General features: G+C 35.0%; 1 protein-coding gene across 4 annotated transcripts; it reads left to right on the forward strand.

Moving 5' to 3' along the window:
- Positions 1-1818: 1818 nt before the first annotated feature.
- Positions 1819-15388, forward strand: pfkfb4a (6-phosphofructo-2-kinase/fructose-2,6-biphosphatase 4a). 4 transcript variants are annotated; one of them, XM_084101627.1, is made up of 14 exons: positions 1819-2204; positions 6567-6683; positions 6838-6934; positions 7045-7111; positions 7412-7486; positions 7572-7628; positions 7719-7840; positions 7934-8141; positions 8657-8803; positions 8905-9009; positions 10978-11107; positions 11247-11309; positions 11401-11465; positions 12673-13805. In XM_084101627.1, the coding sequence occupies exons 1-14, from the start codon at positions 2000-2002 to the stop codon at positions 12730-12732; spliced, it is 1518 nt and encodes a 505-aa protein (XP_083957753.1). In that variant the 5' UTR covers positions 1819-1999; the 3' UTR covers positions 12733-13805. The 4 variants fall into 4 exon arrangements, with proteins under 4 accessions (XP_083957753.1, XP_083957752.1, XP_083957755.1 ...); XM_084101626.1 differs by lacking the exon at positions 12673-13805 and adding an exon at positions 13877-15388 and having other exon boundaries at positions 1821-2204; XM_084101629.1 differs by lacking the exon at positions 1819-2204 and adding an exon at positions 4633-5514 and having other exon boundaries at positions 12673-13806.
- Positions 15389-19135: the final 3747 nt, after the last annotated feature.

Below are 19135 nucleotides of genomic sequence, written 5' to 3' on the forward strand. Positions count from 1 at the left end.
AATCTTATTGCATTAGATAACAAAATATCAAAACAAATGATACTTATTTTAAAGAAATATAGCATAAGCACATTTTTCAAGCACAACATTTCTCAAATTGAATTTGAAAAATTATAAAACAATAGATATAGGCCTACTGCTCAAAGTGAAGACAAACGGGTATTTGGACACTACCTGGTTGTCAAACTTAAGGGAAACTGACTTTATTCCTGTGTACATTTTGTATCATTGATATTATGTTATATTATATTTAGATATTTAATTTTTCTGTTTTTCTGTCTAATTTTAATTAAAGTTTTAGTAATTTTTAGTAGTTTAGTTTTTAGTATTTTTATGTATTATTTTTAGTTGGTTTTGTACTATTTAGTATTTAGTACTTATTTTATTAGCTTTTTTAAATAAAGTTTACTATTATTGTACTTATATTATTATATGTTTATAATAGTAAACATAATAAAACACACACACACACACACACACACACACACACACACACAAAACCAAAGAGTTTTAAGGCACTCATTTAAAAAAATTGAAATGCCAAAATTGGAACAATTTAAACAAATCTACATTTGCGTAAATAAAACTTACCAATATAATCAAACTGTTATTACCCCAAAATTCAATCTCTTTGTTTTCCATTAAAAACAGCCATTAACAATGTGATTTTCAGATCAATGTGTTTACATGAGAGGTACGTTCTTTCAGTTTACTGACTGTATCTCATTTCTATATTATGGAATTAACTGACTGTATTTGACATACAGAACAAAGCGAGGGTGTCTTTCTGAAGAGTGTCTGTGCCGTGAGAGCCAGGAATGGGGGTAAGGCTTGAGGCAGGGTCTCTGATCACTTTGGCCTTTATAAAGAATGTTCCGGACAGACGTGTAAAGGTCATGATCTGTTGTCACAAGTTGTGTATTTATTTTCAGCCTTCCCTACTGTCTTGTTTATATATGTTATACTCCTTTTTTTCCATTTGTGACACTGTAAATATATTTTCAGACCGCCCACGTTTTTAACATTTTGTGCTATTGTAAAAATAGTACACTTTCTGATGGAAAGATCACAAGCTTATTGACGTGCGTGTGTGTGTGTGTGTTTGCTTGCATCAGATCATTACATCCTGTTCCGGGACCCTTCTTAATTTCATGCCCTCATCACAATTCCATGCCCTGCTTTGTTCCAGTCTGAACGTAGACATATAACTACTGTCACACTTTTGCCTTTTTTAGTCAAGACAAGCTCAAACCATTTGAACTTTGTTTATTTATTGATATTTACCATAGCTGTTATCACCACACCAAGCACAGACCTGTGTGACCTGTCTCCTGACTTGGCCTGTGTCCACAGCTCTATCTCTTTTTTATTATGGCGTCATGGTATGTGTTGGGATGTGACTGACATGTTCCAGCTGTACAGGCTAAAAATGTTTTTGAATGCAGAATCACTTCAGCGTCCAGCAGGTCAAGATGTTCCTAATATAGCCGAGACATTTCCTGAGAGACAGCGAGTGATTAAAACACCTCTCCTATATTAGTAGGCATATGTAGGCCTTGTTGAATTAGATTTTAATTGATTCTCCACAGTGGTTTAATTCCTTGTGATCTATCTATCCATCTATCCATCCATCCTGTAATATATTTTCTTGAATATCTTGAATTGTATAAGATGTTTTGGTATATGTGCTATTAAATAGATAGATAGATAGATAGATAGATGATAGATAGATAGATAGATAGATAGATAGATAGATAGATAGATAGATAGATAGATAGATAGATAGATAGATAGATAGATAGATAGATAGATAGAAAGAAAAACAAAAAAACAAACAAAAAACCTGTCATAAAAAATTAAATAGTTTTTGGGCGTGTTAAAAAATCCTATCCATTTTCTTTAAACGAAAACAAAGCATTGAATGCACTCCCGTGTAACATAAAACATTGCATAACACTGCGCAACAGTATCAACACAAACTTTCCCCTGATTCTTTCTAATGAAGGGTGGGAGTGTCCGCTCGCCTCTGCCTCGCAGCGATTGGCTGAGCCACCTGTCAATCAGTGGGCGTGTGCGCTCGTGTTTTCACATACTTCTCCTTTATACCTCAAGGCTCGAGCATCAAAATAAAGCACTAACACACAAAACGCGGACAATGAGGGGTGCCAGCCGGTCCAAAAACACGCAGATTCTGGATAAGAGGGGTAAGCAACATGAGGTTATGGCTGTTCTCTGGCGGAAGCAGCTGGTATTGTGTAGGCTACGCGACGAGGAAGAAGTAAACAAGACTCTGTCACGTAGGCGCGTGTGTGTTGGACTCAACAGTCCAACACATTTTGAGCATGATTTTATATATATATATATATATATGGCCTGTTAATAATATACTCACATAACCTATGGTTATACATTGCTGTAAACCATGCATGTGGTCTAAAAATAAACTGACGCTGTGTTCTGTGCAATGCATTGAATGAATGAAGATAAGCACATAGTGTTCAGGTCATGTGCTGCATGCATTGAAATGCATTGAGGTTTTATGTGTACTAAAGATCGATTTCATTTGGGCTGTGAAGCGTTTTGTGTAATTTCTCAGTAGTGTTTGTGTTGGGCATGTCATTCATGCTGTGCAGGAGTGTGGATGAGTTGAGGTCAAATCATGGCCATATTTGTTAGATTACTGACATGGAGGTAAACTGCAGCTTTTCCAGTTGTAAAAACAGAATACTATGACCTAGAGAGAAGACAAAAATCAGCAGGGTTTTATAATTAAGGTTATCAGCAAATGAGAAATATTATAACGAACACAGCTACTGTTGCATTTCTTCCAAGATTTGTTCAAATGACAAGAAAATTAGGAGCTTGGTATGCAGTAATGCATAGCAATTTGGGCTGGTAATTAAATGGTTTGTATCCCTAAAGTATCCATGAAGTATCGCCGAATCCATTGTGATGGGAAAGACGGTCAGATTCCAAACTAGTACACATAAGAACTAAAGCCAATGGAATCACAAATCAGAGATTTCAAGCTATGACAGTTTATCATGTTACCAGTAGGAGACAAGATAACCTGTTTTTGGTAGATATGATTATGATATGATTTGAGAGATATGATTTGTTGATGCAGAATGACTTTAACATATTCCACACCCACTTTTCCTCGACCCACCTGGTTGAGTTTTCCCTGGAAATCTGAATGCTGATTTACTACCTGCAAAATATGATTCATAGTTTGACAATAGACTACTGTGTAATGAAATCTAGAATTGGGAGTGAAATGAATGTATGATTGTAGAGGTTTTGTGGTTTACTAGTTCCTTATCCAGAACAGCTTAGTTTCAGTTGGAGGATCTGTTGCAAGGCATGATTGGTTTTTTCCCCATTTTTTAAGAAAATGTTTACGGTACCAGGAGAAAAGGCTGTTACTAATATGCATATGTGTTGTTAAATATGAAACTGTCCTTTAACTTAAACTGATCTATTGATGTGTTTGCTGAAAAAAAGCAATCTAACATTGTGTAGCCTCATTGTTTTTCTACCTTAGATGATCTGTTAACACATTTCAGTGCCAAGACATTGTGCACTGATATAAATACATGATATTTCTCACAAATCACTGTTATTATCAAGCTATGCTCACAGCTGAAGTCAAATCCCCTACCCACAATCCATAGGGTGCGTAGCCAACAGTCTCTTTCTTGCCATCTAGTGGATAATTTGTGTGTAGTATCATGACTTTGACTTTACTTTAACTTCCAAAATGTAAGAAAAAGAAGGTTCTGACATTTTTTTTTTGCCTTAAAATATATATCATTGTAATTGGCTGCAGTTTTTGGAGGGCAGAGATTTGATGCTTTAAGTTTAAGCTGAGTCTATGATCTTTCACACTGCTAATTTTGATGGTGAACTTTGACCTAATTTACATTATTTTGCAAATGTGTTTAATACAAGCATCATCTTTATATCCTAATGTCCCTGGGACAACAGGTTTTACGAGATAGTCCGATTTTACCAGTTGTGTTACTGGTCTACATCCATGTTACAACTTGCCAACACACTGCAAAGGCCATTGAAAATGTCCATGATCAGTGTAAACCAGTACTGTTTTTTTTTGTGTGTGTGTGTGTGTGTGTGTGTGTATGCTGTGCATTTAATTTAATTTAGGAATTTAAGTCTCAAACATGTATATTAATTTTTTTAATAGTTCCAAAATAACACTAAAACATTCAAATAATAAAAAAGTCTATTCAAATAATTCAAATGTGGTGCTCGGATTAGCAACTAAAAAAGCCTACTGTGTCATATTCGATATGCTAATTTCTAAGGCCTCAGATTATCAACATGATCAAAACTTTGCTTGAAAATCTGCTTTTACAATCTACTATGTCTTCTGTCATCAGATTGATAGTTTATCCTTTCTCTTTTTTTTTTGCAAGTAAAATGCCTTTTAGTGTAATCCTGAAAACGTCCCTCTTCAGGTTGTGGTTTGCATGCCTTTTTGTTGTGAAATCGTTAATTATTAGCAAACATTAAATATTAATAACAATATAAAAGTTATTTTTTACAAGATTAACGTTTACTGGACTGAAGCTACTTCCGTTTACATGATTATTCATTCATCGTTTTTTGGAAAATCATGTTAAAATATATCAAAGATGATACACAACAGGCTTTTAATCTCTAAATTTTTGGATTGCATTATGTTTTGCCCCCCACAATTAAAACTACAGTGCTTTGATCATAAAACTAAGCATTTAAATATCATCTTAGAAGACACATTATTGGGAGATACAGAGTGACAACTCATATTCAGTAAACTGATCCATTTAAAAGTATATATTTTCCTCTTACTATTATTTCATGTCAGGCTTTACAGGGTTAAAAATACCATTATAATCCAAATGTTGCTGCTAGAACTAAAAAATAATAATCAAATGGGCGATTTTTTTATTTTTTTTATTGCTTACTGGAGAATCCAAAATAATTGTATCTTAAAGCCCCTTTCACACAGCGCGTTGATCATTAATTACCCCTCTCGTTGAAGTCAGTACCTGACTGCCTAAAAGTAACAGATACCACGTGACCGCGACATCTGTTCAACAGAATGAACAGAATAATCATTAACACCGACCGACGAACTTTTATAACGGTTGAGTTGAAAATAGAATATAAAGCCAGTAAACCTCATATTTTAGGAAACATTGTATCTGTCCTATGTTAAAAATGTACACCTGGCATTACGGTAAAGTGCCGTATTTGCGCATCTCTTCGTGCCGTTACGGTGGGGCCGTTCTTTACCATTTTAATGACATTCTTCCCCGCTGTCTTTAGTGCGCACTGACGGTAATGGACGCTCGTTTGTTGAGACGACGAATATAATGAGTGTAATAGAGAACAACACGGAGCAATGCGGTAAAAGTCTAACCCGAGAGCTCACACAGAATCCTTTAAAGAAAATATGGGTGCCATCCTCCAAAAACGGCCTTCCAGAGAGACACATTAGTCAAAGAAAGGGTAAGTATGGATGAAAGGATGAGAGCCGGACACTGATGCTGGAGTCAAAAGGGCTTTCTGATGCAATACTTCAATGGTGATACAATTTAACAATGTCTGAAACAAATCTAGAGGCTTTTTGAGTGATTGCATTTTTTAAATTAAACATTAAATTCGATTTAAGAAGATTAACGTTACATGTATTGAAATTAATGATTATGAGTTATTTAGGTGTGTATATATAACGTTCATTATAACAATGCAGATTGTTGCATAATATTCCGTAGTTGCGTACTAGTAAATGCATTTTCAGCTCCCACGGTAAAAACCTGGAAATATTAGGGCATTTAAAAATTATGTTTTCTATGCCAGGGAAAGTCATGGAGATTTAAAAAATCTTAAAAGTCATGGAAATCTCTATAATAAAGGTAAAACAAATGATCACTTATGCTCTGCTCTAAAATATTGAAACGGCTAAATATTGTTCTTGTAAAAGAATTGTTTCACCTCTCAAAAGCTATACTAATATCAATATTGGTGTATTTCTTTAAATACTAGATCATTTAAAATGTACAGACCAAGAACAATCATTTTCACACATTTTAGATTGCAGCAATTTGCAGGACTATGTGGACATCGATATGATATTATGCAATTTGATGTGGAGATACCAAAATGACTTATGCTCTACAACAGTGGTTCTCAACTCCAGTCCTCGGGATCCACTGCTCTGCACATTTTGTATGTCTCTCTTATCTGACACACTCAGTTCAGTTCATGGAGTCTCTCCTAACGAGCTGACGATCTGATTCAGGTGTGTTAAATAAGGGAGACATACAAAATGTGGAGAGCAGCGGGTCCCGAGGACTGGAGTTGAGAACCACTGCTCTACAACAACTCAGATTTTATTAATGCAATAAAAAGGTCAGCTAAACTGCACATAGATTAAAACATTTCTGTTCTTTACACCACTTGGTGTGATGATGGACAGTTCACCTTTAGTATGTGTGGAGAATATTATTGTCAAACATATCTCCTAAGTGTTTATGAGCTGCTTTTCTTTTTTCTTCCAGTATGCATGACCAACTGCCCCACACTTATAGTAACCGTGGGTCTACCGGCCAGAGGGAAGACCTACATCTCCAAGAAACTGACACGCTACCTCAACTGGATTGATGTTCCGACAAAAGGTACAAAGCACATGCAGTGTGACTCTCATATAAAATTATGATTTGTGACGGCTGTTTAAATGCTGGCCAAGCGTTTTTTTGTTCCAGATGTGTTGAATATCATCAGTGGCCGCTGATCCTGAAATTGGTTTGTCTTGGTTTTTTGCTTCCGCAGAGTTTAACGTTGGGCAGTACAGACGTGAATGTGTGAAGATATACAAATCCTTTGAGTTCTTCAGGCCAGATAATGAAGAGGGGCTTAAAATCAGGAAGTAAGACATATATTTTTATCAATGATGGCCATTTGAAATATGAAATAAAACCACAGGTTTAAAAATGCTAAGAGTATTTAGAAGCTCATGTGATTTCTGGTCTCTTTTAGGCAGTGTGCACTGGCAGCTCTCAATGACGTACGGCAGTTCCTCACAGATGAAGGCGGCCAGGTGGCGGTAAGGCAAACATTATTTGAACACATATACTGTGCTCAAGTGTAAGTTATCTAGGCTAAGTTAACATTAATCCATATACATTTGAACACGCATCTTTTTCTGTAAGTTTAGGCCTTCATCCACACTAAGATAACTATAACGTTAACTATATTAGCGTGCACTGCAGTTTTGTTGTATGTACGTTATTTTGGGACACAACTATTGTCTCGCTTTAGCTCCGATTTAACCTCTGGCCATTTTGATCTTAATTTCTTTGTTTTTGTTTTATGCATTTACCCTTTTTTGCTTTACAATCTTCAGGTTTTTGATGCCACAAACACTACAAGAGAAAGGAGAGAGACAATCATCAGATTTGCAGAGCAGAATGGTTTCAAGGTGCTGGAAATGGGATAATTCATCTACGATGTTTATCTCGTGTGTTTCTCACTTCATGTTTTAAAACACTCTTTTCACATCACAGGTTTTCTTTGTAGAATCTGTGTGTGAAGACCCTGACGTTATTGCAGAGAACATTGTGGTAAGTCTCAGAAATGCAGAATGTTTTCAATATCTGTATCTCACATTGTTTTGACTGTTTTGGGTCTAAATTTGTGGTTTTGGTTTTCAGCAAGTGAAGTTGGGCAGCCCAGACTACACGCACTGTAACACAGAAGAGGCCGTAGCGGACTTTATGAAGAGGATAAAGTGTTATGAAAACTCCTATCAGCCACTGGATGAGGAACTGGACCGGTAAATGCCATTTTGGTGCTGTTGAATTGAATCCAATCTATCTTGAATCCATGAATTTAACCTCTTTTTTTTTGTTGTTGTTGGTGTGTTCAGGGACCTTTCGTTCATAAAGATCATCGATGTGGGAAGGCGGTACCTAGTAAACCGGGTTCAGGACCACATACAGAGCCGAATCGTTTACTACCTCATGAACATCCACATCACACCCCGCTCCATCTACTTGTGCCGGCATGGAGAGAGTGATCTGAACGTCAAAGGTCGTATCGGAGGAGATTCAGGCCTTTCGGCGAGGGGAAAGCAGGTAAGCTGTAAAGGCCTATTTACATCGAGTCTTCGTTTTTAGCTTTACTAACAAGCACAAAAATAGCTTGAGGCTTGATGTCTTGAAAGTCTTGAAATATGCTGATGTGGGAGCATTTCTAATAGGAAGAGTAAGTGCATTCCTTAACCTGGGTGCAGCGCCTGAGAAAGCTCTCTCCCCCATTCATTTTAATCTACAAGGAGGCTCCTGAAGAGGAAGAGAATCAGCAGAACGAAGAGAACGAGAAGGCGTGTACAGGGTGACTAAGTCACAGATATAAGAAGGGGCTATTCCATGCCTAGCTTAGTATGTTAGTGTGAGAGTTTTAAAAACGACACACGACTGAACAGGAAGCCAATGCAAACTATAAAGCACGCCTGTGATGTGCGGATGTGATGCTTGAACATATATCAGTTATTAGCCATAACATGCAAGTAATTATCAGTCCAACTGAAGTTTCTGTGCTTCTGTGTTAGTTAGCAATTAAAACCTGTTTTTTTTTCATTCCCTCTCAGTTTGCTGACGCTTTGGGCCAGTTTATCCAGTCGCAGAATATCAGTGATTTGAAGGTGTGGACGAGTCAGATGAAGAGGACCATACAGACGGCAGAAGCTGTGGGTGTACCATACGAACAGTGGAAAGCTCTCAATGAGATAGATGCTGTAAGTATCTTGTTTATGAATGTTAAACAAAATCTGCCCTTTTATTCAGGATATTGTGTTAATATTGTGTTCATTCTGTGTGTGTGTGTGTGTGTGTTTAGGGTGTTTGCGAGGAGCTCATGTATGAGGAGATCCAGCTGAAGTTTCCTCTGGAGTTTGCATTAAGGGACCAGGACAAATATCGTTATCGCTATCCCAAAGGAGAGGTCAGTTTACATGAAATCAGTTATGGTGCATTTGACATATACATCATAGCGAGATGTATTTTAGCTTTCATATTTTATCATTCAGTGTTTGTATTGCTCTTTTATGTCCCTTTGGCGACAAAGAGCTTTTCCTCGCACTTTAGCACACTAAACACTCATCAAATAAATGTCGCTGGTTGCTAGGCTCTCTATTACTCATGGCCAAATCCTCCCAAATGGAGTAAACAAGTCTGTTTTTTAGGCTGTATTGAAGTTGTTCCCAAAGTCCCTAATTGACATTATTTCATGTGTTATTACTCTGACTGAGCACATCAGACACAATTACCCAGCGCCCACACATACACGCTTTCATTTGCTCCTCTCATCTGCCAGGTTGTGAGCGTGTGTGTTGTTCAGAGCAAGCAGTTCTCATTAAGATCAATATCTCAAACCTGTTTACCCAGAGAGTGTTAAAGCAGCACACTGTTCTCACTATATTAGATAAAGACTGGGTGCAAGGTCCTCATCACATGTTTAAGTTGATGTGTGCTGGAAGGTTTAGGGTGTGTGGATTAGGACTGCACATCGTTTAATATCAATTAAGTTTGTAATATTTCAGTTGCGCATGTCAATTGTTGTTAGATATGAGAGTAGTTTCTGTGAACGTATGATTTGAACTGTAGGGAACTCTCTTACTGTGCAGGACCAAAACATTCATGTTTGATAATAGGTCTCTCTATTTAATATAATGGATTTAATGATCAGTGTTTAGTGAAAATCATCTGACATCAATTGAAAAGTGCGTAGATTAATAGAGAGATTAATCTTTGGATTTGATGAATCGTATATCAGATTGTTTAAATGAAAATCACATCTGATATTTAAGTAGTTAACATATATATTCATTACCTTTTTTTTTTATTAAAAAAAGATTCTCTCAATGCAGTTTTTTTCTTTCAAATGTTTAAGAGAAAAATAAATAAATAATATATATATATATATATATATATATATATATATATATATATATATATTTATATATATATATATATATATATATATATATATATATAATCTTTAAAAAAGTGTATATTTATATATATATATATATATATATATATATATATATATATATATATATATATCAGTGTTATTTAGTGTTAAGTATTATTTATGTACTATAGTATTTAACTAATATGTTGATTTAGCTTTTATTTTTATATACTCTCAGTTTTCTTCTTAATTTTAGTTTAGGATTTAATAATAATTATTAATACGAATATTAAAAAGATTAATGTTTTAAGATTAGTGCTTTTGTCATTTTTATATTTCGGTTTAGCTTTCATTTATTTTTTATTTCATTTTAGGTTTAGTAATTTTAGTACTTCAACTTATTTATTTATTTATTTTAAGTTTGTTGCCAAGGAATTATCATTTCAAGTTTTTAAGTGTTTCATCTAATATTTTATTTTATTTTATTTTATTATTCTATTTGTTTATATTTAATAATTATATATTATGTATAAGTTTAAGTGTTTCATCTTATATTTCTATTTTATTTTATTCTATTTATTTCTATTTTATAATTATATATTATATATAAGTTTGGGTTTCATCTAATATTACAATTTTAATTCTAACTTTTCTATTTTATAATTATATATTATGTATATATTATATATACATATATATATATATATATATATATATATATATATATATATATCATATCATATTATCTGTTTCACCATTTCTAATGGCCTTTTTTGCAGTTCACTACAAGAGTTCAGCTGTGTGACAAATGGACTTTTAAAAGTAGAAGTACTCCATATATAATATTTGAATGAATATGTTAATAACCTTAGTTGAGTATAGCATGTCTTGAGGTTTCACGTCAACTACTGATTTTATCCAGCCATGTGTGTTTACATGTGTGTGATCTTTACATCATAAGCGGAACCATGTTCTAATCCAGCTCTCTCCTCACAGTCCTATGAAGACTTGGTCCAGCGTCTGGAACCCGTGATCATGGAGTTAGAGCGGCAGGAAAACGTCCTGGTCATCTGTCATCAAGCCGTCATGAGATGTCTGCTGGCCTACTTTCTGGACAAGACTGCAGGTGATGACCACCATGACACCACTCAAGAGACAGATACACTTATCTCTTATTAAATCCCAGTTCACTTGTACAGAGTTGCACTGATGTGTAAAAAGTAATCTAAAGTCTACTTGTTTGCTGTGTTTTTCGTCTCCTGCAGAGGAACTTCCTTATCTGAAATGTCCTCTACACACAGTATTGAAGTTAACACCAGTGGCCTATGGTAAGACAGGAAATCTTTCTCAACTAACATGGACATTATTCTTTAAATAATGCTTTTCAAGTGTTGATTGTGAATCACCCTGTGTCTTCAGGCTGTAAGGTGGAGTCAGTCTGTTTGAAAGTCGAAGCTGTGAATACACACAGAGACAGACCTAAGGTAAGACTCATAAATGCAGTCACTTAGGTGGTTAAAAGCTTCCCCATCTGTTGTGGCTTAAGGGAACGTTTGCAGTCGGTCTGTAGTTATGCTTGAGAGATCTTCTGTGTAATAAAGTGATTAAGCTTTGTGGTCTCCTGGGCCTCAGCCGTCGCATGATAAATGTGGTTTTCGGCTCATTGATGAATTTACCCAGGGTGAAACACATTATTAGGTTTACTGTAGCATGCCAGTTTATGAAACTTATCACAATTTTTGAGTTCACATCTTCTCTCTATTATGGAAGTTTGTTTCTGCCACAGAATAAAAAATAAAAAAGGTAATTCAGATTTTTTTTTCCTTGCAATTCCGAGTTTATATCTCACAATTTTAAGAAAAAAAAGTCGGAATTGCAAAAATATAAACTCAAAATTCTGACTTTTTTTTCTCTCTCTCTCTTATAGTTGAGTTTATACCGCGCAATTCTGACTTTTTTTCTTCGAATTGTGAGTTTATATCTTGCAATTCAGATTTTTTTCCGCAATTATCTCACAATTCTGACTTTTTTCTCATAGTTGCGAGTTTATATCTCGCAATTATGACTTTTTTCCTCAAAATGTGCTGTTTACATTCCTCAATACTAATTTTCCTCAGAATTGTGAGATATAAACTGGCAATTGCAAAAAAAAAAAAAAAAGTCAGTTCAAAATTTAGATTTTTCCCCATGCAATTGTGATTTTATATCTTGCAATTCGGACTTTATAACTCACAGTTCTCACAGACTTTTTTTTCTCAGAATTGTGAGATATAAACTTGCAATTGTGACAATTTTTTAAAAATTATTATTATTTTTTCCTATCTTGCAATTGTGAGTTTGTATCTTGCAATTCAGACTTTATAACTCCCATTTCTCACTTGTTTCACAATTAGCTCACAATTCTGACTTCTTTCTCAGAACTGTGAGATATAAACTTTTAATTGCGAGGAAAAAAATTGTGAGATAAAAAGTTGCAATTACCTTTTTTATCTTTGTATTTCATGGCGGAGACGAGCTTCCACACTCTATCCGGCTGTTTTTTCATATAAGCAAAAGCTCATTGTTTTGGTCTTGTTTTCCTCTTGATTTGTGTGTGGACCGATGCAGTTTTTTTACGGTTCTGTTACATCGTCGTCACGCACTCACCTCATCTATTAACGTGACGTCATTCCCTGTGTTTGCTTCAAACAGAACGTAGATGTGTCACGGCAGGCGGAAGAGGCTTTGTTAACAGTGCCAGATCATCAATGACAGTTCCTTGTTCCTCACACACCATTGTCCCATCCCCATTCCCATTTTTTTAAGGATTGTAGACATTCTAAAATGCATCTACTGCATTGCCTAAAAAACAGCTCAATAAACGCCTTTTGAACTACAACTCGGAAGCGATGAACTCTGAGATAATTGTGTACAGAATGAACTTGTTTTTTAAATGAATTAAATCAGTTTGTGTTCCTCTGTTCATTGATGTGTTAATACTAAGCTGCACTTTATCATAAATGCACACTGAAGTGTTTCAGTTCCTGCTGCACATGAATGTAACCGCTGCTATGAGGGAACACCAGTCACTCCAGTAGCATGTGAATTTATTTATTGTGCACGTAAATGAATGCATTTGTAAATTAGGTTGGGTTTTAGCTGGTTCATTTTACATTATTGTCGTCTTAGTAATTATTCGTCACTTCATAATTTAGGAATGTGTATTATGTATATAAGAATTGTGAAGTTTTGTAGCTGGCGGAGCCTTATTGTGCTCTCGGAAGAAAGACATTTTAGATTTTACGCACTAATTCATAGTCATTTTTTCAATTATTTGAAACACTAAGGAATGTCATGATGTGAAACTGTCCTCTTCTGGTTACTGAGGAGGAGGAAAAATCTCTACTGTAATGTCTATTTGGGATGCTAATAAAATGTATTTGAATAGTGAAATCCTGTCTCTCTTTACATTCACTCACAATTCTGTCTGTCATTAATGAACACAGACAGAACAGCTTCTGACACATAATTGCAATACACTGCAAAATTTCTTCTAAATAAACTACCATAAAATGATAAAACGAACATGGCAGATACCATATTACAGTGATAAAAGGCAGCAATGTGGTTTGTGTCAGTGGACTTAGACCTGAAGTCAAAGGGCAGTGTCTGGATGGAGATATTAAGCTGATCATATCAAATGTTTCATACAATTTTATATCACCATCTTTTGTCCCATGACCCTTGACCCCTGTGATTACATGCTGAAACAATTATTTATTTATATTGCTTTATTTTTTTAAGATTACCAGTACCAGTTAAGAAAAAAAGGTCTTAAGTTACATGTTTCAGGATGACAGGTAGATTTTGAAAATTCAATCATATAATAGTCTGTCATTTTCTGTTCTTTTCCTAGAATGTTAATGTGCACCGCACTGCCGAGGACGCCCTTCAGACCGTCCCGCCACACCTCTGACCTACAACCACTCCGCCTTCTCACCGTTCACTACACCTGGGTCTCTGATCCAAGCCTGGGATTACCATTTAAAGGTCAACCCTGCCTTCAGATAGACTCCCGGTCAAGTTCTGGTCTGTCTTGTAAACCCGGAATCAGTTGATGTGCAAGAGATCTTCTGGCTGTATATAGTATGTGGTTTGTCACTCTATTTTTTTGAAAGAGCCATTATCAGTTTACTCTGCATGAGATACACGGAGCCCGGGAGATTTTGTTTGCACTTAAGGGATTTGAGATATATGTTCCAGATGGATGTTGAATTAAATACTATGGTTCTTATATGTATATATATATATATATATATATATATATATACCTACAGATATGTCAGTCATACCTATGGGATCTGCAGGTATGTTATTTTGCTGCTCCAATATTTGTGCTCTCATTTTGTCAAATCTAAAAGGTAATCTCTCTGTTATTTTGAGGGATGGATGACAAAAATGTTGTTTGTTTGTGTGTGTGTACATACAAATCAAAGAAAAACACTCATTGTGTCAAAGAATTATATTTACTTCAACTGATAGAGCCTCTTTATCTTTATTTTTTATATGCTTTAAAAATTTCATCTGACATTTAACTCGGACACTGATTATTGATTCAAGTGCTAGTTATTTTAAATCAACACTGACAGTTGCTCAAGCAGGTATTTTTAAATCCTTTAAATGTTTGATTCAGAGTAATTTTGCAGAATATACTGACTTTCCAACAGTGATTTTAACTGCTTTTTTTCTGAAAAATGTAAGTGCTTGTGAGAAACAACATAAGCCGTTTGTTACATTAACAAATTTGGGAACAAGATAAAAATCTCAGTATTTGTATTCATAATGTTAAACATGTTCGATTCATTAACATCAATTTCCATATAAGGATTAAAATATAGTACAATCCGAGTCTGTTTGATGTTATCTGTAAGTCCTTTTGTCCAGTAAAACATGTTTAGATCGAATGAAATGTTGCCTCAAACCATATCCAAAGAGTGCTGTGATAATTACTGTACTTTTGAAACAGATCTTGACTATATGAATGAGATTTTCTGGAGTACGACTGGTTGTATTATGATTATTTAGTGCCAGTATCGCACTAAAAATATAAAGATATGTTTTGATGTAATAGTGCATCAATAGTAAATTTGAATTAATTGAATGTATTAAAATATATAAAGATATGTTTTGATGTAATGGTGCATCAATAGTAAATTTGAATTAATTGAATGCACTGTCTGTGTATCCAAATAAATGTTGATTCGAGATAACAGAGACAAATATTGTATAGCTAGCAGCATCTTGGGTAAATAATCTATTTGATGTCAAATTACATGTTTTTTTTGTTGAACCATTGAAAAAAACAATCGGTGTTTGTGTGTGTTTGAATTGTATCTCCTCCTTGAATAAACATTTTGTGGTGATTTTATATGTCGAAATATTTTATTGTAGCCTACTGATACAGTAAAAAGCAATAAGCCACTTAGGACCATGTGTTTGACTGATAAGGATTTTTTTGTCTCATATATTCCATCTCAAAGGATAATAACAGCCCCTTTTTAGTCAAATTAATTTTACGATAACCAAAAAATATATCTTGCGTCCCTCGATGGAACCACGAAAAAACACCACTTGGTGTTTGACTTAAAATAGAAACCATGGAATGGATCTCGAGAGGAGTGATTGTAGAACGCTTTGAGCGGCGGAAGGGAATGTCTTTCGTTCCACTTTTACTCGTTACTCCAGACCGGGTTTTCATCTACTCGTTGATTGGTGGTAAAAAAGTAGTGACAGGCTTGATGTTTTTTTGTTTTTTTTTTGGTTTTTATTTATTGATTTATTTTTACAGTCTTTGGTGGTGACAGGCTTGATGCTTTTGGATTCTGGGAAGGAACTATTTTAGTTGGTGGGCAAGAAATAACCGAAATATAAACGTCTGTTTATATTTGCCTGAAACGTAAGTTAGGCTACTCAATATTAATCACTTGTTTCAAGAACTTTTAGGAAATCAGTATCACACTCGCAATAGAGCTGTACCTGTTAACTAAATATTAACAGGGCTGTTTTGTCCTTTGTCAACTAATTATTCTTAAATGTTTCTAGTAATTATACTGGGAAAAATCCCTACATTACGTACTTCACATACTCACAAAGACAGCAAAACACCTGAGAAAAAAGCACCTGAAAGACAGAAAGAATGCGTGCCGTTGATAATGCCAAAGTAATGCTACTAGATGGCGCTATTGCCTCAGAATTTTGACTGAGATCAGTTGCTTGTGTGTGTAAAAACACTAGCATGGTGCCTTTTCTACAAAATGTCTGATTATGTTACTTGGCTGTTTTGAAGAGATGCTGTTGCACTTTTTTCTGTAAATCAATAGATCTGGATTAGACATATTTTATTCAGAAGTGATGTTATAATGGTTTGCAAAACTCAAGACAAACGTTTCCATATTACATAACTAAACCAGTACACTTGCTTGGAGTGCCTTTACTTTTAAAGCAATCTGGATAGCATAGGCAATCTTGCCTTCCTTTCATTGAAAAAGTTGTCTTCAATCAGCTGAACAAATTCTTAATCTCAAATGGATACTTTGACAATTTTCAATCTGGTTTCCGACTGCATCACAGCACAGAGACAGCGCTCATAAAGATAATAAACAATATTCGTTTAAATACTGATACAGGCGAAACATTGATTCTGGTACTACTCGATCTCAGTGCTGCATTTGACACTGTCGATCATAACACACTTATTGATGGACTGGAAAACTGGGTCGGGCTCTCTGGGATAGTCCTAAAATGGTTCAGGTCATACTTATGGGAGAGGTTATTATGTGAGTATAGGAGACCATCATTCTGAAAGGACATCCATGACATGCGGAGTCCCTCAAGGCTCAATTCTTGTGCCACTCCTGTTCAACCTGTACATGCTCCCACTGAGCCAAATAATGAAAAAGAACCAAATTGCTTACCACAGCTATGCAGACGAGACACAGATCTACTTAGCCCTATCACCTAACGATTACAGCCCCATTGACTCCCTGTGCCAATGCATTGATGAAGTCAACAGTTGGATGTGCCAACACTTTCTTCAGTTAAACAAAGACAAAACTGAAGTCATTGCGTTTGGAAACAAAGATGAAGTTCTCAAGGTGAACACATACCTTCACTCAAACAACTAGAAATCAAGTCAGGAATCTCGGTGTGATTCTGGAGTCAGACCTTAGTTTCAGTAGTCATGTCAAAGCAATAACTAAATCAGTATACTATCACCTGAAAAATATTGCAAGAATTAGATGCTTTTAGAGTCCTCAGGTCTTTACACTGGCTCCCAGTTACATTTAGGATTGATTTTAAAGTATTATTACTGGTATATAAATCACTCAATGGCCTAGGACCTCAATACATTGGAGATATGCTCACTGAATATAAACCCAACAGATCACTCAGATCATTAGGATCACATCTACTAGAAATACCAAGGGTTTACTCTAAGCATGGCGTGTCTGTTATGCCAGCCACAGCCAAACCAGCTTCCAGAAGAGATCAGATGTGCTCCTACAGTATCACATTCAAATCCAGACTCAAAACACTTCTGTTTAGCTGTGCTTTTACTGAATGAGCACTGTGCCACTGTACGTCCGACTGATTACACTGTATTGTAAACTCAGACACTGTATCTAAACTCAAATGGCACTGAAAATTGGGTAAGAGAGAAACATAAACCACTAAATTTGGGAAATTGAAAGTTGAAACCATGCTGATGACCTGGGTCTGTGGTGGAGTAGTGAGTTTGATGTGTAATTAAACTCGAGGTTCTGTGGGGTGCGGACTGGATCGACTCCATTCTTAGAGATTCCGAACAAATGGGGTTTTTGGGGCAGTGAACCCGAGGTCAATCCTAGAGCTCCTCCTGTCCAATTTTAGGGAAAAATCGGGTCCATCGGAGACGTCCAATGGAATTCTTAGGAGCGCCGAATAAACACCACAGACACAGTGTAAGAGTAAAACTATATGCAAAATAAGATACACCGGTGAGTACACCTATAAGTTTTGCCAGGTGAGAAGTTTATTCTATGTATCATCTTTTTACTACTTTAATTCATTTTACTCTAATTAATTTTACAACTGTATCATTTATCTCTTTTAATTCCTTTTATAACTGTTTTAATTTCCCTTGCTTTTCTTTTGTGCTTATTTTCTATGCAAAGCACTTTGAATTGCCATAGTGAGATATTTTAATTCCTTTCTATGTAAAGCATTTTGAATAACTGTTTTAAATTTCCTTGCTTTTATTTTGTGATTATTTTTATTCCGTTCTATGTAAAGCACTTTGAATTGCCATACTGTATGAAATGTGCTATATAAATAAACTTGCCTTGCCTTGCCTTTACATCCAAGATAAATATATGGGTGTTTTTGGGCCGTGTTGTTGATTGTTAGCGGAACAAAACTAGTCATTCTCTTCAGTATGAAATACCAAATGTTTTTGGCTCTGTGTTGAGTGGAAATATCTTCCTCTCTCACACATTCCTGTCATTGCTCAGTTGTTGGTTAAGTTGTAGTATGACAGCATGATTTCTTATTAAGACTGATGTCATGAGAGATGTTTCTGTGACACTATTGGCCTCACGCTGTGTTTGGGGTGTGTGTGAGGTTTAGTAAGGGAGTGCTAGGAAATGTTTAAAGAAAAATAGTGTAGAAAATAAAAAGTTGATGACAAAAAAGTAATACAAATATTTTAAAAAAATAAAAAGTTTATTCAAATAAATAAATATTAAATTAAAATAATATAAATCCTTAAATATACATAGTACAGTAATATAGTAAGTAAAACCATTAATAATGAAATTTAATAATGTAGAAACGTAATATTTTCCAAATAATACTTTACACGTTTTTAAAAAAAATCTGCATTATAACATTTAGATGCAACAGACCCCCAGTTATATAATATACGGTCCGTGGCATCTAAAAGATTAATAATCCCTGGCTTAGACATTAATTATGATCTTTTTAACATATACCACTTGAATATAGCCTTAATCAAGGTTAATGTGCGGTTACAAAGTCGTTTAAAGTTAAATGTGTATTTTTTTGTTTGTCAGAGTAAAGTAGAGTTAAAGTATGCTTAAATATTTTTATTTTGTTACATGCACGTTTGCTATTGGAC

Source organism: Abramis brama (assembly GCF_963993115.1).
Source record: "Abramis brama genome assembly, chromosome: 23".
NCBI classification, from domain to species: Eukaryota; Metazoa; Chordata; class Actinopteri; order Cypriniformes; family Leuciscidae; genus Abramis; species Abramis brama.

Bases quoted from the DNA above. Each gene is read 5' to 3' on its own strand.
- pfkfb4a (XM_084101627.1), top strand. From the start codon at position 2,000: ATGAAGGGTGGGAGTGTCCGCTCGCCTCTGCCTCGCAGCGATTGGCTG. The intron at 8,142-8,656 runs GTAAGCTGTAAA...ATTCCCTCTCAG, and splicing joins TTTCGGCGAGGGGAAAGCAG to TTTGCTGACGCTTTGGGCCA. The intron at 9,010-10,977 runs GTCAGTTTACAT...CTCTCCTCACAG, and splicing joins ATCGCTATCCCAAAGGAGAG to TCCTATGAAGACTTGGTCCA.